General features: G+C 43.2%; 1 protein-coding gene across 3 annotated transcripts in view; it reads left to right on the top strand.

Moving 5' to 3' along the window:
* LOC8051995 overlaps nt 1-21087 on the top strand; it is a 47638-nt gene that overhangs the window by 2522 nt on the left and 24029 nt on the right. For 2 of the 3 annotated variants that reach the window (XM_040498614.2, XM_040222949.3), the window contains exons 3-7: nt 1305-1389; nt 1882-1956; nt 2029-2082; nt 4105-4183; nt 13368-13440. In XM_040498614.2, the coding sequence (XP_040354548.1) occupies nt 1336-1389; nt 1882-1956; nt 2029-2082; nt 4105-4183; nt 13368-13440 (335 nt within the window). In that variant the 5' untranslated portion in view covers nt 1305-1335. The remainder of the gene's footprint in view (nt 1-1304; nt 1390-1881; nt 1957-2028; nt 2083-4104; nt 4184-13367; nt 13441-21087) is intronic. The other variant, XM_040222951.3, reaches the window with a different exon arrangement.

The following is a 21087-nucleotide window of genomic DNA, read 5'->3' as shown; positions in this document are numbered from 1 at the left end:
AACAAAGCGTTGGTGTAGCAGACGACAGCGACAATGCAAAGGGGAAGGCTGAGAAAGGGCCAGCCTTGCCGGCCAGCCAATGCGATTCCCCCTCCCTCATTTGCATGCGCTCGCTCGGCTTGCCTGCTCGAGCGGTTTGCCTCGGTTATCTGCACCCGCTTGCACATGTCGTGTAGGGTTCGAAGTTTTTGGTTTAAACCGATGAAAAAACGCTGAATTCATTTTCGGAAATTCGGTTTTAACCGGAAAAGGTTAGTTTGTAGGTTCGGCGTTTTCGGTTTTAACCGAAAAAGTTTAGTTTGTAGGTTCGACGTTTTCGGTTTAAACCGATAAAAGCCGCTAAAAGTATGTCTAATTTGTTTTCTAAAATTTGGTTTTAACCGAAAAAGTTTAGTTTTTTAGGGCCACGTCGAGGTGGGTGGGGGAGGGGCGGGGTAGAGAGAGAGTGCTTTGCAAGGTTCGACATTGTGTGACGCCTTCGTAACTGTCCTCATTTAAGGTTCCACATGCAACAAAAGAGGTCTTGGATTGGTGTTTGCGGGACATCTGTGTCCTTTCTGGGATGGGGCCTAATGTGTCAAGTTCCCGGTCCTAAAAAAAAAGTTCGGATGTGGGCTAGTACAAGGTTTTTCGCTTCATGCACTTCAGAGGACATTGAGGAAAGCCATTAATACCTCTCAAACTTCCCTGTGGTTGAGAGCATAAATACAATGGATTCTTTTTTTGCCATTCCGCTGGGAGGAAATATAATGGGAGGAGCATACCAGGGACGCCCATAATTCGTCCCACAACACGTGCGGGCTTTTCGGATTTTTGAAAAAGGTCCATTGCCCTGCATTTTGCATCATATGCAATAATGTGCCTATAGTTTGAGTGAAAATTTTTTCTGCTGTTGCTTCATCATTGTCCTGTACTATTCTACTGTTGCCCTGCATTTGCCAAGTTATGCCAAAACAGACTATGGAAACCACATATCCGCAAATTTAATTGCCACTGGTATAATTAGAACTGCTTTTCATTTAATTTCATTTATTCATATCTCAAAGGCACTTCTCCTGAAGTGCATTACCTTCCACTTTCTGACAGTGTTAAAATTGACTGCTTTAATCAGTTTTGTCTTGATATTGATGTTCTCGTTTGTAGTATACCTCATAAGACTGCTGTATACCCTTCTGTTGAGAAGGGTCTAAAGTACAGAAAGTTGTTCCCGAGTTGGACATATGCTATGTTCCAATGCTCTGGACAAAGTCAGTACCAAGTTTGGCAACTTCATTGGCAAGTCATTGTTCAATTTCTTTCTACAGGGGTCTCTGGAAGGGCTTGGGTTGGCTGGAAATGAAGTATTTAAAGGCTACGACAGTTCCCCAAGAAATACAGGCATGGTTTCAGGTGAGCTTTGGGTTCTGTGTTTGTGTTTATTGAGCTTTACATTCTAGCACCTTTGTCAATATTGTTGTGGTAGCAAACCAGCAAACCAGTGTTGTGTTGTAAGCATATCTGGAAGTCCTCGGGCTTATCTCTCGATTGTCTCATGAACCTAAACAGATTACAATTTTACAGCAGGTTATTTTACAGTAAACATTGTTACAGTAAACAATTTTACAGAAAAGAGGCTTATGCAAAGAATGCCTTGGCAGTGTATGTACACTGGTCGGTTAGTTGAGAAAAGAGGAGGTAGCTCTGGTTAGGTAATTCACTTTAGTGCTGCAGCTCTAAGATGAGGGCTCATTGTTGCGATCACTGATCAAAACGACAGTTGAATTCATACTATCTCTCAGTACCAAGTTTTCTGTATCTACTGCCATTTGGGCTAGTTACAGTTTGCCCGACATCAGAGTAGTGGTTGTTGAGAAGACTGAGTTTAGGTCTGTGTTTGTGCAGGGGGAACTGGAAGGCAGGGGCATTGACATAGTGTATTGCCACACGGTGATGAGCCTTCTACTGGATCCTGACAAGGTGTGTTTCATTTCATTTTCACCTTTCGTAGAGGTTGCCAGGAACTGTATCTCACCTGACAATAACTTGCAGGAACCGGGAAATCGTGGGGCAGCTGTGGAATGCCTGAGATCAGCTACAGAACAGGTGTGTGACATGAGAGACTGTTGTGCAGCAGACGTTGCAAATGCCCTACTTTATTTTAGCAGTTTTATTCTGCACAACTGGTTTCAGGGCTGTTACGTGTCGACTCCCGGCCTTGACTCTTGGGTAGCATGGCCATCTCGCTGGCGTCCAACCTTTCTCACGAACAACGTCCGAGCCAGTCAGTCGGGGAAACAGATTGGGAAAACTTAACGGGTTTATTCAATAGCGAAATATCTGATCAAAGACGACCGTCCCTCGAACGGTCGGGTTTTTGTTGACACAGGAGGGAAAGGAGAAGTCCGTGAGTGGCGCTTCCCCTGAATTGACCGACGGCAGCCAGACGGGCGAAGCTCTCCTCAAGGGGAGCTTAACGTCTGGGAAAGGCAAGATAACGATTATCCCACACACTCTTAGTTCTATAACGGGATGGGGAACAGTTCCAAGGTCTGAAAATTTGCTGCTGGACGATCCCTGGATTGTTCTCCAGCAGACAGCTGGCGCCGTTTAATTCACCTCCCGCCGCCATGACGGTTAAGCATCCGGAAGGCCAGAAACACAAATTGTCGCATTCCACTGCCTCGGCGCCAGCCGCAGGTAGAGGTCAGGAGGGTTGACACATGAGGGAGAGGAGTCCTTGGGCGGCGCTTCCCCTGATGCAACAGACGCCAGCTAGATGAGCCAGGCCTCGGGCGTTCGGCTAAGCCTAGTCCATCCCCCAAAGTGGCCCTAACGACTGGGAAAATGGTTCGACGAGCTTTCCACGCATTCACAAACACAGGGAGATGGGGACGGGTCATAACAGGGCACAGGTTTATTTTGAATTCATTCTTATTTTGCTCTTTTTAGAATGTCAGTCTTGGGGGCTGTGCAAGGAGAGCTCTAGCTGACTTGTGCATAATTTTTTTGCTGTATGCTTATGAGCAGCACTGCTTAGAACTCCTTCGCAACCTATGGGGAACTGATTTAAAACTCCTGGAAATGTTGGATTGCCAGCCTATGTTTTGCTGAAAAAGTTTTTGGCTTCTTCAAGGCACTGCGGAAGCTGAGTCTCAGTGAAGCATCGGCTAACATTCCGACTCTGATTTAGTTTTTTGGCTCCACCTTACCAGCTTCTTCCATACTGCTGCGTTTGAGTGGGTTGGTTGTATGCTCATCGGTATGGCAGGCAAAAGACAGTAGAATGGTTTTATGTGGTGCATGCAATTCATGACAGCATGTGACAAATGATTCTTTGAAAAGTTTTACCATTACCTTTGTACACTGTTTGCAGTCGAATTGCTTTACTAAACGAGAATAATGGGTGTGTGACAACATGCGGAATTGTTGAACAGTATGAATATTCTTCAGAGGTCTCAGTCTTGATTTGTAGGGGGCGTCTTTGTTGAGTGCGATCGAAGTTAAACTCCATTTCCTCTGGTCAAACTTTTGCTGTATATCTACATTTTCTTTTTAAAAATAATATCTGGGTAATTTGTTAGGTATGTCTGCAAATTCAAGTTTTTGGGAGTTGATTAAGCACTTCACACACCACATAATCCCGACGGCCGTGATTTCGTTTCAGTATTTCGGACACCGGCAAACCACCCAAAAGAGTATTGTGTGTGATAGTTACATGACAGTACCGTTCATGTCTTTGTTGTGGAGGTCACTTGTTATGTGTTGAGATATTGTTCCTTGAATATAAACAGTTGGATCTTCTTTGGTAATTGAAATCTTTCATTTATATGAAGAATAAAGAATATCTGCACTCCTCAGATATTCAGCAAAAAGAGCATTGAATTATTTTGGCTGCACATGCATCCTATGAACATTTAAGGTTGCAAGCTCCTGCAGTTTCACAGTTTTTTGTGAGTTCAAGAAGCACATTTGTGGGAAGGCCATAGTTTTACAGCTTTAAAGTAAAAAAAAAAAGAAATTTATTTCCATCGATTTTTTGTGAACATGTTTGTGGTGGAAATTTTGTATGAAGTGATGTTTTGTTTACCTGAAAACAAGTAACTGTGGTGAGCAACTTTCTTTCAGAAGTGTGGACTGGAAACCCTGGTGGATGAGCTTTGCAGACGTCTAAACAAGCACCTGCACCCCCAATCTGATGAACCTGGTATGTTCCACTTCACAATAGTAATCTCGTGTAAAGTTGCTGCGTCAAAGCAAAAGTCCTGGATTTCTCACTGATGTTCAGTAAGAAATTCAGTGATCACTCTGTTGATGTCAGAACACAAGCATAGTTGTTTGTTACCCTTTGGTGCAGCCTCGTATACTCCTTCATTTGTTTGACATAACTTGACATTTATTCCTGAATTAAAAAGATATGTCAGCGCGTGTGCTCCCCTGGGCATGGAGCGTCCAAGGTCACCGTGCCCAGGGGAGCAACGGCGCACTGATAGACACGCTGTGCCATGGGGTGAGCGGTCGTGGAAGCTGTCGGGCCCAGTGGCCAATGGGAGCCCCGTCGACGCGCGGCAGCCAATGGAACCGAAGGATCGGGGAAACTATGTGCCGTTTTTGCACTTCAACTGATGACGTCAGCTCGCTCCATGAGACAGTTAATGCTTTCGCATTAATAAAGACTGTGCTTGAAGGCAGTGCTTCCCAAGTTCTCTTATACCTCTACACAGCGCACCATGAAAGATATACTGGGTGTTTTCTTTTAGGCTTCAGAGACTTGTTTTAAGAAGCCGTGTTTGCAGTGTTCTCCCCAGAAATTTTTGAGGGGTGGACATTACCAGGGCGGGGGGGGAGGGGTTCGTTTTTTTGTTTTTTTTGTTTGTTTGGTTCGTTGCATCTGTTTATTGCCCCCCCCCCCCCCCCCCCCCCCCCGGGCACTGCCGGCAGTGTGCCGCTGAGATAGAGAAAGAAATAAAAAAAAAAGGAAAAGAAACTTGCCGAGCGCCCGTGCTCTTTGTTTGAAGCAGTGGCAGCAGTTAGCAATGCGATAGCGAACGATAATAATGTGGCGGTGCGCGGACCTGCTGAGTACGACGGCGACGGTCTGCAGCCATGTGCGCAGGAAATACCGCATCGTCATCCCGCGACAAAAAAATATTGAATGGTGGGCGGCAAAGCCACTGTCGCCCACCGTGGGGAGAACCCTGCGTGTAAGCTACACTAATGTGATTTGTACAGGCGAGTTGTACCGCCAGGGGAACATAATATAGGGGGATAATTGTCACGATAAGTTGGTTACTAAGCTTTGCAAATTAACTTTCTTTTAATTATCAAAGATAGATATGACTAAAACCAGAAACTTGCTCTGTGTCATCAAAAACCACAAAATAAGTAGATTTTAAAAAGGTTTGGGGCACGTAGCTTGCTAAAGTCACCACCCGTGAAACAGGCGCAAGGCTGGTGGTGCAAAAACATGCCCGCTTGGTTTGTCCATCTCTTGTCCGCGTTTTTGTGTCCCCGCCCTCCCGGGCTTTTTGTGATGCCACACGCATTTCAATTTCAGTCAGTAATACACAAAATTGATGCTGAAATGTTAATTGGCAGTTAATATAGTTAGTGTGAATCACCTGGGCTAGAAATCATTGCAAAAAAGAAATAGAGGCATGCCAGCAGAAATTTTTGTTCGTAATTGCTAATGTGAGCTTGTTTGTTAGAACAAAGTTTCTCATAATGATGGCAGAGTTTGAACACCGCAACTCACAGTTTTGGCTTGATGTTGAGCTGCGACCTGTACTTTGTTTTCATCGAAGCCACCACAGAGAAGCCAAGTTCGCATTTTTTCAAGTTCTTGGGCTGCTTCGCAACCTCTCGCTGAATCTGTCATGAACCCTCTTGGGTTTGCGACTCGCAGTTTGGGAAACACTCTCCTTCTCTTCTCTTGGTGTCATCTTTCGTATTTCCTTAGTCTCAAGTCACTTCCAAATGTTGGGAAACTCTGCTTTAAGGCATGATAAACAGGTTGGCTTAGCCTGGATTTTCACATCAGTCGCACAATCTGCTTGTCTTGATTCAGCTGGGCTTAACCGGCGTTGATATGCTTTCTAGCAACCAGTCATTATGCTTCATTTTTGGCCAATGGACACAGTGAAATGGCTAGGATTTAGTGTTTTTGGTTTGAACAAACAAGAAAAGTGGATATTGAAATATGGTTTTAGCCGAAAGAGGTTATTATGTAAGAGCAGTATGGTACGACTAGCAAGCTACATCACGGGTGTTGCTAACATAGCAGACCTTGTGACAAAAAGGAATGCTGACAACTCCCTGAGATGTTTCACTTTCATTGAAACTTCGTTGCAAAAGAGTGTGAGGACACTGTTTCAAGCATTTTGTCCCGCAATTCGATCAGAACTTTCTGGATAAACTTTTGTAAAATACCAAGCGTTTGCCCATTCCGCCATAATCGCCCACCCCTCAATTTTGTAGCATAAAAAATAGCCCATCCCCCAGTTTTACATGATTATCTCCAAATGTTTAGTGGGTGCTTGTTCGAGATTTTACGATATGCAGTGCTAAGCAGTACCGATCATCTTTTGGTGTTCTGCATTTGATTGATTGGTTCTTTTCATTTATGTAACTTTTCATGTCAGCTTGCCAGTTTCGAGTGTAAATGTTGAAAGGTCATTCTTGAAACTTGGATCTTGTAAGTAGAAAAGAATGGGCACAAATTAATCAAGAAAACTTGGGAAAATACATGTTTGTTTATACATGTCAGATCAGGTAATTGAGATCTAGATGGCCAGTGAAATTAGAAACTGTTTTGTTAAGGGTGTGTAGAGCCTGTTGATTTCTACTCAGTCTATACTTGTCCATGCTCATTTCTTTGTTTCTATTTTCAGTTGTAGAGGGTACTTTGACGACTAAACCTGCAATTTATTGTGTTTATCTTGTTACATTTTAGGCCCAATCACACTGCACATACTATTTTTAAAAAAAATTCACTCCATTACATGTACAGATATTCACAGAAAAATTAAAAATTTAGTTTTTAGATCAAATCTGACAAAAGTATGCGGACTTGAAAGAAACTAGAAGTGAAAAACACCGAGTCCTTGGAATAACATTCTTTAGACAGCTTTATTTTAATGGGCTTAGTACTTTAGTTTAGGTTTCAGTAATATTTCGTAGGTGCAAAATTTTGCAATTAAGAATGGTATGCTAAATTCTGGTTATTGTGATGTGATGTGTTTACAAGATGCAGTTTCTGTAGTATTTTTTAATTTGCGAAAGTTAAGTCGTTTACAGTACTTTTTTGCTTAGTGACAGTTTGTCTTGTGCATGTTGTGTAGCCCTTTTTTTTTTTTTTGACCAGCAGAGATGCTGTAAAACAGATTTGCAATTTCAGATCATAAAAGTGACCTAGCAAGATGCATACTATTTTGTTTACAAAAAAAGCCCGTTTTTTGCAGGCTTCATACTTTGCAAATGTACTAATGCTGGAGTCTTGCAATGGTTGTCAGTACTAGATGTTTGTTGTCAAAGTGACAAAGTGATAATCTTGTATCGTCGATTCATTCACTGTCCGATTCCATTTCATAAATAAGAAAATACAAGACCTAATGTTGAAATAAAGATATCAAATGATTGAATGAAAACCCGAAATATCGAAAAGACCTAAAGAAAACACATGATTTCAACGTGGAACGTAAAAGAACACGAAAACAAAGCTCCGGTGGTGGCTGGTGCAGCACACAACGCGGAGCAACAGCGAGAAACTGAAGGTCGGCTATGGCGGTAGGGTCACGCTTTACATCGAAATACAGGTTACGGTTTGGTAGCCTTGTGCTACTGCTACCTTATGTACAGTTGGACTGCTTTTTACTCGGATAAAATGAAAGTAGTTCGAGTTTCATTTATTGCTCGAAACAATCGTTTGACCCCCCCAGACGGCTCTTGAAAGTTTCGTGGTTTTGTTTGTGGCTCTCAGGCCGGGTCAGCCTGGCCACCCCTGGTCTATACAGATTACTCGTCAACTGCGCTGGCCAGTTGATCGCTGACATCGTCTAAATTTCCAAATGATGTCAGTGATATCAGGAACTAAAAGTCGCGAGAAAACTTTGCAATATAGTAGGATGGCAGTTAGTGTAATGAGACAGAACCAGGGTATTGTACTTCTGATGAGATCACTTGGTTATTCATGTCTGCCACATGCCTTTGTGCCGTGGTTACACTGTACCGTGGCACTTCCGCCTCACGTCAACCTTCACTGCCTCTCACCAGCGCGCGCATCGCCGCTGTGCACCGGAGTGATAAGATCAGCGGCTGACATGAGGGAGCGCCTGGGTTAGTGGGATAGGCACGGAAAGTATGCTCAGGATTATTGCAGGTCGACCTTTTCTGGTCTTGATTATAGGTTTATCTATATTTTCATTAAGCTGCACTGAGAAAGAGAAAAAAACACATGGGTCTATATTTTAATAAATATGGTAGTCAATTAGGTAGTTCCCGTGCAGCTGTCAATCGAAAGAGCAGCAAACTTTGACTTGACTCTGGTTCCAACGCCACTGAAGAACAATGCCACCTTTAAAGCACAGGTCTAGGCTTCAAGAATATTTGTGGGTGATTGTTTTTGCAGTTTATCATATTAGAGTTTTGAGTTTGGTAGGTTCAAAAAGCTTGGGGAACAGATTTTTATTGATAGACGTGTTAGTGGATATGCTGGATTTTGCTGGCATTTTACAGAAATGATAGTTACCGGTTAAATAAACAATTGAGTGTAAAAAAGGGAAGGAGGTTTTATCCCAACTAAAGTGTTGAAGTGTTGCACTATAATTTTTTAACCATTTTTAATACCTATTGTAAAAAGATACTGCTCTAACCAATCTCATTTCTAAAACAAAAAGTGTGTTCTCTTTGCATTTTATCTATTATTGTTACAAAAGATAAAATGTAATATCCTCTAGTATCAAAGAGAAACCCACGATCATGTTTGTAGATGAGCTCATTTAGTGGTGCAATCACTTTTTTGTTTTCAAGTGAAGTGCTAATATATATTGACATCTGGTCCGAAATGTCAGTGGCTGCTCCAAACTAATATTTTGCCTGCTACAGAACCTGCTGCAAAAGGTCAAATGCCACTTCCATCACTGACATTGCGAAACAAATTTGTTTTACAAATTCTTCTGCTTCACAGAAAATATAGGGTGACTGAAGTCGCCAGGCTCGATCTAAAGTGGGCCATAAAAATCGGCGCCTGCACGTAGCAGTCTAAAATTTTCGTCAACGGTATAGTATTTCAAAGGTCAATTTTTCCTTGTAAAATTAGAAGGTGTAGCTCCCTTTCTGTAAAAAATAGTGCCAAGAAACTTGCCAGGGTCAAGGGCGGGCGGCGACAAAGACGACCAAGTCGACTTGCGAGGTACACGTATTGATTGATAGATGGCATCGGGAGCAGGGTCACAAGGTGCAGCCAACGTTACTAGATTACATCAGTTGTGGAACTCCTGCAGACGGGGGTACCCCCCCCCCTCTCATCTCAGTCCGCCTCCCGTCGTTTGAAGTGCCATCTAGATTTTCGTTTTCGTTTCACGACGCAGACGACCAAGTCGAGTGGCGGGGTGCGCTTGACGCTCGTATTGATAGATGGCGCTACCTCCTTATCGAGACGACTCGCAACCACCGTGGTTTATTAAATGAGCATAATCTTTTTGTTATGCACCTTTGGATGAAAAATAAATGCAGACAATAACAAGAAAACTCAAAGTAAAAAAAAAAGAATCTAGTCTGCATAACGACGGTGCTTTTGCTGCCAACGGATTTTGTCTGCGTGTCGTTGGCTTTTTTTCGCTGGTCGGTTGCACCCAATGTTATCAGATTAGCTCAGTTACGGAACTGGTCATAGACGCTATTTGCACGAGCAGTACCTCCCCTCATTCACCACAACTCTAATCCAAGTCGCTCGACACGCCAGACGGCTGCTGTGGTAACTGCAGTATATTCTATGTAATACATTTGTTTCAAAGCACAGCGTCTAGATGGTGTTCAAGGTCTGCTCTATAGAACACATAGTTAGGAAACGAAAATCTAGATGGCGCTTCAAATGACGGGAGGCGGACTGAAGTAAGGGGGGGGGGGGGTACCCCCGTCCCCAGGAGTTCCACAACTGATGTGATCTAGTAGCGTTGGCTGCACCTTGTAACGCTGCTCCCAACGCCATCTATCAATATGCGCGCCAAGCGCACCTCGCAAGTCAACTTGGTCGTCTTTGTCGCCGCCCGTCCTTGACCCTGGCAAGTTTTTTGGTCCTGTTTTTTACATAAAGGGAGCTACGCTTTGTAATTTTACAAGAAAATACCGACCTGTGGAATACACCTTTGATGAAAAGTTTAGATTGCTTGGTGCAGGCGCCGATTTTTACGGTCCATTTTAGATCGAGCCTGGTGACTTGGGTCATCCTACGATTCCTGTAAAAGGTATTTGCTATTAATTTTTCTTTAATAGCGACCATTCTGTTATTCTTTGTTAAAAATTTACTGACAGGGGATGGCATGTAAAGATAAACAAAATGACACATGTCAGTTCCGCATGTGCAGAAAGAAAACTAAAAGAAGTGGTCTTTCTTTACCCGCGGAAATGCAGCACAACAAAATGAAGCATAACGTGACAGTTTACAAAGGCTGCAATTGCAGAAAGTTTGTAAATTGCAGGATTGCATCAGTCGAGCTGATGTGTAGAGTCCTCTACATACCTATCGGTTACTTTGGTGGATATTGACGATAAAACCAGGAAATGTTGATAAACATTGTAATTAAAAATTTCAGTTAGCGGTTTGGATGCAGATATGGTATGCAGCAGACTCGAATTGAATTGAGTTTTAAAAGTTTGCAGATTTAAATGGGCCCTGCAACGACTTTTTGACTGTTTTTTTAATTTGCACCGAACCTTAGCGCACTGCACGTAGTAACTCAATCAAACTTATCTTTTCTCGACAAACTAAAATTACAAAAAACAAGCAAGAAATAACCTCCTTCGTGACGTCCTTGGTCGTGGCTTGAGTGGCCGTGAACTAGAAGAGGGGCAGTGAGTTCAGCGAGTGCTCACGGCTGCCGCACTCTGTGTCGACGGCTCGAGAGGGCGCTACTAGAGCATGTGCTGGATAGGCTGTATGAAGCGGGCGGCCAGGGCAGCTCGCATTGCATTTGCTGCGCGATTGAACATTAATTCGCCATGACACTTCATTGGCCACAAACAACAGCAAACACGGAGTAAAGATCAGTTCAGAACGGGAGCCACTTCGTGCTGCCATACCGCCAAATGGCCAAACCTGCTTGCTGAAGGCCTTCAAAACGCTTGGAACCGGTCGGATCCTCGAGCCCGTGTATGACCGCAGCGCAGTCGCGTACATCTAGGACCTTTCTACGCTCGCCGCTCGTCGGTGCCTGATCCCACTACCCCTTTCTAGTATGCACCACTTTTTTCACCGCTTGGTGGCGGGTATGTCGGCGGGTAATTTTTTGTTTCCATACTTCCTAAACTGCATTTGTTTCTTTTCTTATCTAAAATACTGAACAAAAACTACTTTCATAAGTAACTGAAACGGTTTGCGCCACTTACATTTTGTATTTCAACTAAAAAGAAGCTTTTAGCGACTCCGATCAGTAGTAAGCCCAGGACCAAAGACTTGTCATATCGCGTGCTTTCGGCACCGTGGGTCGCCCCCGTATGTGGAGTAGGTTCCCGCATCGTCCGGTTAAAATATAACGAACTGATATTCTTCGTGCCCGCTGGCTTGCCTGAACCCCAAGAGATGTGGAAACCGCAAAAAAGTTAGACGCTTAATTACTATGATAGCAGGGCCCCTTTAATGGTGATATGAAACACTTTAGGCCCACAAGGCTGCAGTGGCTCAGGTCAAAGCTGCCTAATGCCATGAGGTTTGGATGCATTGTTTAAGCATTCAATGGTTAACTTGCTTCTGGCCCCAGCAGTGAAAATGCCCTTTAGGTTAGATCGTTTTGTAAGAATAAGTTGGGGGCGAGTCCGCAAAGCTCTGTTGACTGAGCACGGTGGCACCGCTCTGCGCACATCATAGCTCAGATTTTTAGCATTTAAGTTATGTCTGACTAATTTGTAGTCTCACTAGGCATCATACCAAGGCACCAGCTGGTCGTAAGCACAGAAAATAAGCAAATGAATGAAGGAATCATGCATGTTATCTTCCAATGGTTTTGTTGCCGCTTCTGAGATGACAAACCCTTTGCCAAGTTTTCCAATTAGACATGGCTCACACGGTGCTTCTGGTAACATATACTTTGGGTTCCGTGTTTTCGGTAAATACCAATGATCCCTGAAAATTAACCCTGGGGCCGGTTTTATTGAAATGGGGGAAAAGCGAAAAACCTTTGAATTCGACTTTCCCTTGAACAAGGAAAACCCAAACTTCCAGGAAAAAAGATATTTGCCCGATGCTTCATTTTGTGTTAACCCGGAACGTAGCCCCCCAGTGCCCTGTTTGCGAGGCCTCAGCTTGCTTCAGAACCACACATCTCGTTTCTTTTTCTTTTCTGTACGGGGACGTTTTCTAAGTATTTGTGTCACACGCATGTTACCTGGAGGTTGGGGAATGTCCTACTTTAACACAAGCCCCGATCGACCCCGATTTGGTTGTCGGACAACAAAAATGGGTACTGGTAAACCCCTAATCTGTGGGGAACAAATACACTCTGAGAAATCACCCCCGAATTTCAAGGAAAATAATCCCCAAAAACACAAAACCCTTCATGTACTCTAACTTCGCTCAGCATTAATTTTCGTACGTCGTTGCGAAAGTTGAGGCATGAGGTGCGCGACTCTGAGAATAGTTTAATTGTATAATGGCACATAAAAAAGTTCTAATTCAATATGTAAAAAAACTAAGAAAAAGTGAAAGCCGTTTACAACTCCCTGTAGCGCCGAATTGGAGCGCAGCTCTTGAGGAGGAGGAGGGAAGGGTACTGAGGGGAGGGTAGACCCCTCCTCCTCCTTCTCCTCCTCCTCCCCTCATTCTTTAATATGCTCCGGGGGGGGGTGACCTGACCTTGGGAGGGGTCACTTGACCTTGGTTACGCCGATGCCGCTCAAGCCGGAAACGGGCGCCTAAGAGCTGCGCTCTAAAATATTTTAGTGCGGGTTGGATGTGGATACGACCATGGAGAAATTTTGTGGCTCTGGTTTAGATACAGATCAAAATTCTGCAGATACGGGTTGATCCGGATAACGAAATGACTGTTCGTGCAGGTGTCTCTTGATCTGACAAAAAAATAATGCCGTGCAACATAAGCAGTGCCATTGTTTGTACAAAAGTATCAAATGGCTGCCACTGCTCTGCAGCCAGAGGACAATTGGCTCCCTTTTATGTCCAGAAACAGAAGCCGCCGCTGCACCTCCCCAAGAAGAAGCAGTGAAGCGCCGGTCCCCCAAGGAACTTGCCCAGATGTAAGTGTTGTTTGGGGGTTCTCCTGTCTTGTAAGGAATGCAACCATGGCATTTAGGGCTCCTGTGAATTTCCATTTGGATAGACAACAGAAGGCTCTCTTCTGAAATAGTGTTGTGTTTTGCAGTGATGACTCTTGTGTAGCTGGCAGGTGGAGCCGGCTGGTGTAGCCAGTGTATCTTCATAAATATATAGCGATTGGTATTAGAATTTGAAAGTATGGTATTTTTAGGCCCTTTCCATCTCCTCTGTGAATTTATGTTAGCAGTTTGTTACAGCACGCTGCAGACACTGGAAGTGTGTAATATTTTTAGACAATTTGAGGTGCTGCTTGTATCAAAATGCTTTGCCATACCAAAAATGTGTCATTGACCTCATCAGCTGAGGGCACAAGTACCACTTGAAGCATTATCTGTCGCTGACTCTATCTCCTGCTGGTGTGGCTTTGTTCGTTTTGTGGCTTACATTTACTTCAGACATACAAGATTTTTTTTGTGCTATACTACTTACTCTAAATCAAATTAAAAGTGTTATGAAATGTTACAAGTTTAGATAATCTGGGCAGAAAATGTGATCATACAGTCTAAAAAGTGCTATTTGTTTTTTGTTTTATTTTGTTATTCACGCTTGATGCTATGATGTACAATGAACACCTGGATTGTGGGTCGGGTGTGGTTCCACATTTTGCGGATGCGGTTCGGATATGGATACAAAGTCTGCGGATGCGGATAATCAAGCTGTTGTCCGTGCAGGGCTCTAACTGTAAGCAAGTAAAAACAGCTTCATAAAAAAAGTAGTGCTCAGGTTTGATCCACATTTCAAGCGTTGTTAGTGTGCCGGCTGCAAGGTTGATTCGTCACAAAAATTATTGTTTTTATTCCTTGCTCCATGATTAGAGGGAGCGTTCCAGCATCTGAGTGGCTCTTAAAAGTTTCGTTCCTTCAAGGAATCATGAAGAATTGTGTTGCTTAAAATCGTCTGTTCATAAAATTATCACAGTTCCAGGTTTGATAGCATTAGCAGCATGCTCTGGTGATGCTGTAAATATACAGTAAACAAAACTAGACGACCCAGACCTCTGGCCGGAAGTTTTAGCTGGTACTTCTTTCTTTTCCTTTGGGTATAAGGGTCACTAGAAAAGGTTCAAAAAGATTCGTCACTGATTGAAGCTATTTTTCTTCCAACTCTTTCATCCTTTTGGAAGTATCCTCTCTGGCATGGCACAGAACAGCCCTTCCTTCTAGAACAGGGGTCAGCATCCTTCTTTAGCAACAGGTTGAGTCACTACGAAGCCGACAAGGAGGGGGCCGGACGACAAGTCATGAAGGGAGGGGTGTTTGGGGGGAATGGGGGGAAAGACGGGGGGAGGGGGGGGGGGCAGTCGAAGAAGGGGCAAAAAGGAAATGAAATTGTTCTCTTCCCAAGTATGGGCTGCCAGACAATCCCTATTTGAGATCAAGATCAGTATTGGTGGTACCGCGTTACAAGTAATGGCGTCACTGGTAACTTTTTTCAGTAATGTATAAATGAACTCGTTAATTCTTCCCAAGACTTAAAAGAAACATTACATTTTTTTTTTTTTTCATATTTTAGGCGCCAAGCCATGTGAATTTATGAGTTTTTTGCGGTTTTCGTTAGGTTTTTCTGTGAGTATTTAGGTGAAACCCTAAAAAAGATAAATTATTTATGTTCAGTTTCTGCACAAACATAATGTTTCTTGAAATGTGGCGCTTATACATACCTGTACCGTCGAAACATTAAAATTTGTTTATTCATAATTAAATGAGTAACACAAAAGTAATGGGCATTAATTTTTATCAGTAATAGGAACGGTAACACATTCCTTTTATTTGCAGTAACAAGTGATGCATTTTGTTACTTTTTTTCGGTAGCACCTACAACACTGGTCAAAACTGCCCAGTGGTCCTTGAGTCTGTGAGGAAGTGGCAGGGGGGAGGGGGGGGGGGGGGGGTGCTATTTGTGCTGGGGGCCGCATAAAACTGCCTCGCGGGCCGTGGGTTGCCGACCCCTGTTCTAGGAAAATCCCAGGGGTACTGGCACCACTAAGTGTCATGCACTGCACTGAAGTGCTTTCAGTAGGCTGGTACAGCATCTTCAGGGGTTGGAAATCGTATTTTTGAACAGTGCCAACATTGTGCCAATACTTAGTTTTACCTTATTAATTCTGGAAATATAATAGCTCGGGCCCCGCTGCATGGCTTGATTGTTAGGGTAGGCTTGTAGGAATCTTCTCCTGATTGTGACCTTGAATAACGTACTATTCAGTTCGATCTCTATATCAAACTCTGACAGTGTTCTGAAATTCAGCAACACATATCTCTCATGTTCGTGGTCTGTTCGGGAAGGCTAGTTAGCTTCGTTAAGTGTGCTTCTCACCGTGCGCTGGTGTGCTGCAGTGAAACAACAAAGCAAAGTAGGTATTGCGATTTTTGCGTATCTTACTTTGCTACAGCGCACCTGCATGTCAAGGGGAAAACATTCCTCCAGAGCAAAACGTTGCACGCTCACGCATCAGGGCTATTATGAAAAGGAAACTTGGTGAATTCTGATGTAGCAGCTCTACTTTGCAGCCAAAATTTATCAATAAAACTGCTACTAGTACATATGGTTAATAAAAACAGAAAGAATAAACATAGGGACGGACAGAACAGCACCTCTTTCGACTTTCAACACAAATAGCTTTATTGGGCACCGGCACCCGGCCCAAGAGACCGAGAGACGGAAAGGGGGAGGGGGAAAAGCGGGAACATGGAAAGGTGAGGGGTGGGTAGGGGGAGAATAAAGGCAACACAGGACAGGAAAATTACTCCCGGGGAAGAAGAAAGGCCAGAAGAGAAGCCGCAAAAAAGCGAAGCCGCCTGAAACGACATCACCGGACGACATAGGCCTGCGGGTTTCTTGTCAAGGCCATCAACTGCGGGCGAAGGTAGGCCTACCTTCGCCCGCAGTCGATGGCCTTGACAAGAACCTTTCCGTCTCTGGGTCTCTTGGGCCGGGTGCCGGTGCCTAATAAAGCTATTTGTATTGAAAGTCGAAAGAGGTGCTGTTCTGTCCGTCCCTTTGTTTATTCTTTCTGTTTTTATTTAACTTCACCAATGCGCTCACGTCGAACTAAATAGATATGGTAGACAGCAATATTTTCACAATATCTCTTTTTCCAAATTCAAAACTTAGCTAGGCTATTTGTTTATTGCATGATTTATGTGGATTGCTCTATAAGCTCATTTTTTATGTCAACCCCTGTTTAGTTATCTGTTCGATGGTACAGTCAATAGAGTAAATTAAAATTAAATTAGCTGGAGCCGTGGATGGAAGCTTGGGAATGACCTTAACGAGTTTGAGTAGATTTTAAGAAGGCGTAGTTATTGTTTACATGCTGATTTTCGTTATCATGAAGTTCTAGATATAAAATGTGATTGATGTTCATAGTCAAATGGCAAAAACCTTTGTTTTACCTGAATTGAGAATTGTGGCTTTATTGTAACCTTCAGAACTTGATCGAAACATCAATTCGGGTGTTCAAAATTATTCTATAACATAATTATTTCAGTGGAATATACTATTTTTATGTTTGATTCCATACCTATGTAAAATAACCAATCACAGCAGTTTGGGCTAAGTTTTATTAATTAGTATCGTTTTAACATGCCTGGTTCTTCTACATGCAACTACCGTATTTTCCGGACTATAAGTCGCACCCTTGTATAAGTCACACATCTGTATATTGAGCCGTTTTCGTGGAAAAGTTGGTATATAAGTTCCACCTCCTTGCACAGTTCACGCAATGAGTTTTTTAGTTTACGCGCATCGGTATCGCGAAATAGTAATTTCGCACAATCCTCTAGATCGCACATACCATTTGACACGCAACCTTGACGTTTCAACTCGTGAGAAATGCCCATAGCACAGCGCTGTCTGGCAGGAGCAATCGAGTGTTTCGAAGCAAAAGGACGTGAAACGCACAAAATGAGAAGGTAGTCGGCTTTATTGGAGTTAACACATGCCGAGCGAACGAAACTTTAACGTGCCAGACACTCGGGAACCAATCTTTGGACCACTAGGCCTAGCCTAGGCCAAGTCCCGGAGACAATGTGAGCATCGATGCGCAGGCAGAAGGATAAACCTTGACATACTTTTTTTGGGGGTATTTCTAAAAGATTGGCTAGGCACAATCCTTCCTTTTACATGTAGCAATACTGCTGGAGCATGGCAGAAAAAAACTGCTTGTCAAACAGAAACTAAGAAAGACTCGAGAAAATATTCTGCAATGCATGTATACGACTGCAATGCGTGTATACCAGCCAACCCACTTACCTTTCAGTGTTACTGGACTGAAGCAAAAGAATACGGAACCATGCCTGAATTAAACAATGTCGATAACATGCTGTAAAAGCTTTATTTTCACTCTAAAAAAAACCCATAAAATTTCTCGCTTTCCGTCCGAGTCGGATATGAAAAGTGTAGAAGAGTGCGGCAACACCAGTGCCTCCTATGGCCACATAGTTACGGTACTCTACAAAAGATGGCACGCTGCGCATAAAAAAAGAATTGTGTCGCACCATGAATTAAAACAAAAAAAGTCAGATTGTTGTATGAGACACACCAAGGAAAACGTTTGAAGAAACCGCGACTTGTACACCAGAAAATATGGTAAGTGGCTAGTTTTGTGTTTTAGGGAATCAAACCTGTCGTGCAATTGATGCTAACAGAAGGTTGCACAGAAGATGGGAGGTAAAGTGGACATTGTCTTTCAGTTGGACAGGCTAGCATATGAATCTTAATAATATTCTCTGTGGTACGAATGAATATGAAGTGTGTGCTTATGCTCCAAAATGGACTTTTGACTGCTCCAAAAGGTGCTTTAAAATGACTCTGAGCAATCACATCATTGTACACTCCCAGAGTTGCCACTTTAGAATCGGTGCTGCATCTTTTGGCAACATTTCACCAATGCCAGCTTTTGAGCTTCCGTCAAATTGTATGGCAACCAACGAGAAACTTTTTTCAGAAGAATGGGGTCGTGAAGAAATGCCACAACACTTGTTTAACTAATGTTCAGGGCCTCCTCGATAGCATCGTAACCCAACGAAAGGTCCTCTCTAAAGAGTTTTTCTACAACAGCCATGTTTTCTTCAGTCATGGTCGTCAATGGTCTTTCAGAGAGGTGCGGCCGCACTTAAATACCCCAAACCAACAAAGTATGTTCGATTCCCCTTTGTTTTGTTGTTTATAGAAGATAGTGCATAAAACATTTCTCCACGACGAACAACTTTTCGAATGCTGCTGCACGTCAAAGTTTTCATAAGAAAAAGCTAAACTTAGTCATCTAATTTATAAACTAAAGAAGTATGACATCGTCTTTCTGTTTGATACTGCGGCTTGCGATGTTGCCAAATGGCAAAAGAAAGCACAGGTGCCACGCAAACTGCTGCTCAGAGGCTTGAAACAAAACATAAACAAAGCTCCAAAGCCTTTAAAGGGATGCTGAACCGAAATCTGGATTCCCCAAAACATGCAGCAAAAGCGTGCAACGGGATGCTACAAACACAAAACATCACTCATACAGCAATATCTCGAACGGATGACCGTATTTTTCAAAAAAAGAGGCGCATTTGGCAAGAATGTTGATGTCATGTTTCTCCGAGAAGGAGAGGGAACGGCCTCGCGTCTTCTCTGCCTCGCGGCCTTGAGGGAGCGAAGCGAAGAGAGGAGGAAACTAGGTATTGTGACTTCACGCGCCTCGTCTGCCTGGTTCAATCTCGACTTCTTTTTCCGAAAATACGGCCGTCCATTTGAGATATCGCCTTAGTAGTAGCGTTGTAGGGATCGTAGCGTCCCGCCTACATCTTCAGCATTGTTGTTTTGAAATCCAAATTTCGGTTCACCATCCCTTTAAACTCCTGGAATGACTGATTTGCATCAGGTTTTGGCTTAAGTCAAGTCAAGTCCAAGTCAGGTTTAAGTCAAGTCAAGAAGCCAACTCCGTACACAAGATAGTGTCAATACCATGTTGAACGTGCGTGTAGCGCGGGGTTGTTATTTGGTGCCAGTCGGCATGTGATATTGTAGGACGATTTGGTGCGTTTTAAAACAGAAACAGATTGTTCTCATCAGCAAATGCTGGCAAATGTGACAGCCGTACGCCACCATGGAAGAAGAAAAATTTTCCATTTCTTGAAGAGAAAAAACTTACTATTGCCAAGGCGGCAATTGAAAAAAAGACGGCAGATATTGTGTCTTTGTCGGCATTGACGCCGACAAAGATGCGATCGTTCGTGAAGAGGTGAATTACGAATCAAATATTGCTAGCTCTCGCAATTCCTCAAGTTATAAAGTCAACTCCTGCTCTCGCGTCCTAGGTAATGGGCGCTTTCCAAGTTGTCAAAACTTTTGTCGGCGCCAGTGATGACGGCGTCGCGTTGCAAGTGCTGTCTGACTAAAAATCACATCATGCCGCACTTCTTTAAAAAAAAAGTGCAGTGCTTTCTGTTATTAAAGCTTGTTCATGTGCCACCAGAACTAATGTATCATTGTTTCCTGATTTCGTGCCGATTTCACGACATTGAAGTTCCTGCGAAAACCAACTCCTTCGCGTCTCCCGGCAACCTCATTGTAGCCGGATTCGACTTAGTAGAGAAGCTATCAGTAAAGTAAACTTTGAACAAAGACTAGCTGAAATTGAGGATACACGGTGGGCAGGAAAAGTGTACAAGTATCTATATATGAAAAGTCTAAACACTAAGTGGACAAACCAAACCCGCAAGCTCGGATCTAAATACGTTCAACGAGATGGGGCCGTTCAGAGCATATCAGTAGAAAAGGGAGTAAAGGAAACAGATGAAATTGTGGGAAGAGAGAATGCAGGGGAAATCAGCTTTAACAATATACAGGGCAGAAAAGCAAAAAATAAAAAAGGAACAGTTGTATGATTGTTCATTGGGGAGCTCATATCTGTTTGAAGCTAAACCGGGGGTGGTAAGATAGAAAACATATCGGGCTAAGTTTTGGGAAATAGACACTGTGCGACGTATGCAACTGCAAAAGGGAAACTATAGAACATGTAATTTCGAGATGCATGGGGCTTCTTCCCACACTCTTGGGGTGATGATTACGGATTTGGAGGAAGCACTGGGATTTGCAGATAAGGATGGATGAATGGATAGGGAAAGAATTTCAGTAACTAAGAGGAGATTGTTGGAAAAGATCTAGGGGGATTGAAAATACAAATGAAAATAAGCAATGGGAAAACTTTAAAAAAAAAAAGGGGGGGGGGGGGGGTGTTGTTGTTGTGTTGTGTTATAACAAAATTAGTACAAATTAAAAAAGAAAAAAAAGGGATGACAAAATGTTAGTCTAGGTGGCGCAAGCTGCCGCCCGTTCCGAAGTGTATAGCCATTACCATCCATCCATCCATCCATCCATTCATCCATCTATCCACTTACTAAAATTATTCTATGCAAATGACATTGGGTGCTGTTAGCAGATAGCCAGGATAGGTTACAGGAGCTAATGAGAAACCATGGAAAGGAAGGAGATTCCCTGGGCCTGTAATTCAGTAATGACAAGTTGAGAATAATGGTTTCTAATGGTGAGAAGAGGGACCCTCTGGAAATGCAAGACACTTTAAT

The sequence above is a fragment of the Ixodes scapularis genome, unplaced genomic scaffold (genome assembly GCF_016920785.2).
Source record: "Ixodes scapularis isolate PalLabHiFi unplaced genomic scaffold, ASM1692078v2 PGA_scaffold9__187_contigs__length_104089568, whole genome shotgun sequence".
In the NCBI taxonomy this organism is placed as follows: domain Eukaryota; kingdom Metazoa; phylum Arthropoda; class Arachnida; order Ixodida; family Ixodidae; genus Ixodes; species Ixodes scapularis.
The sequence above is the reverse complement of the archived record's forward strand: the minus strand, read 5'-3'. Positions and strand labels throughout refer to the sequence as shown.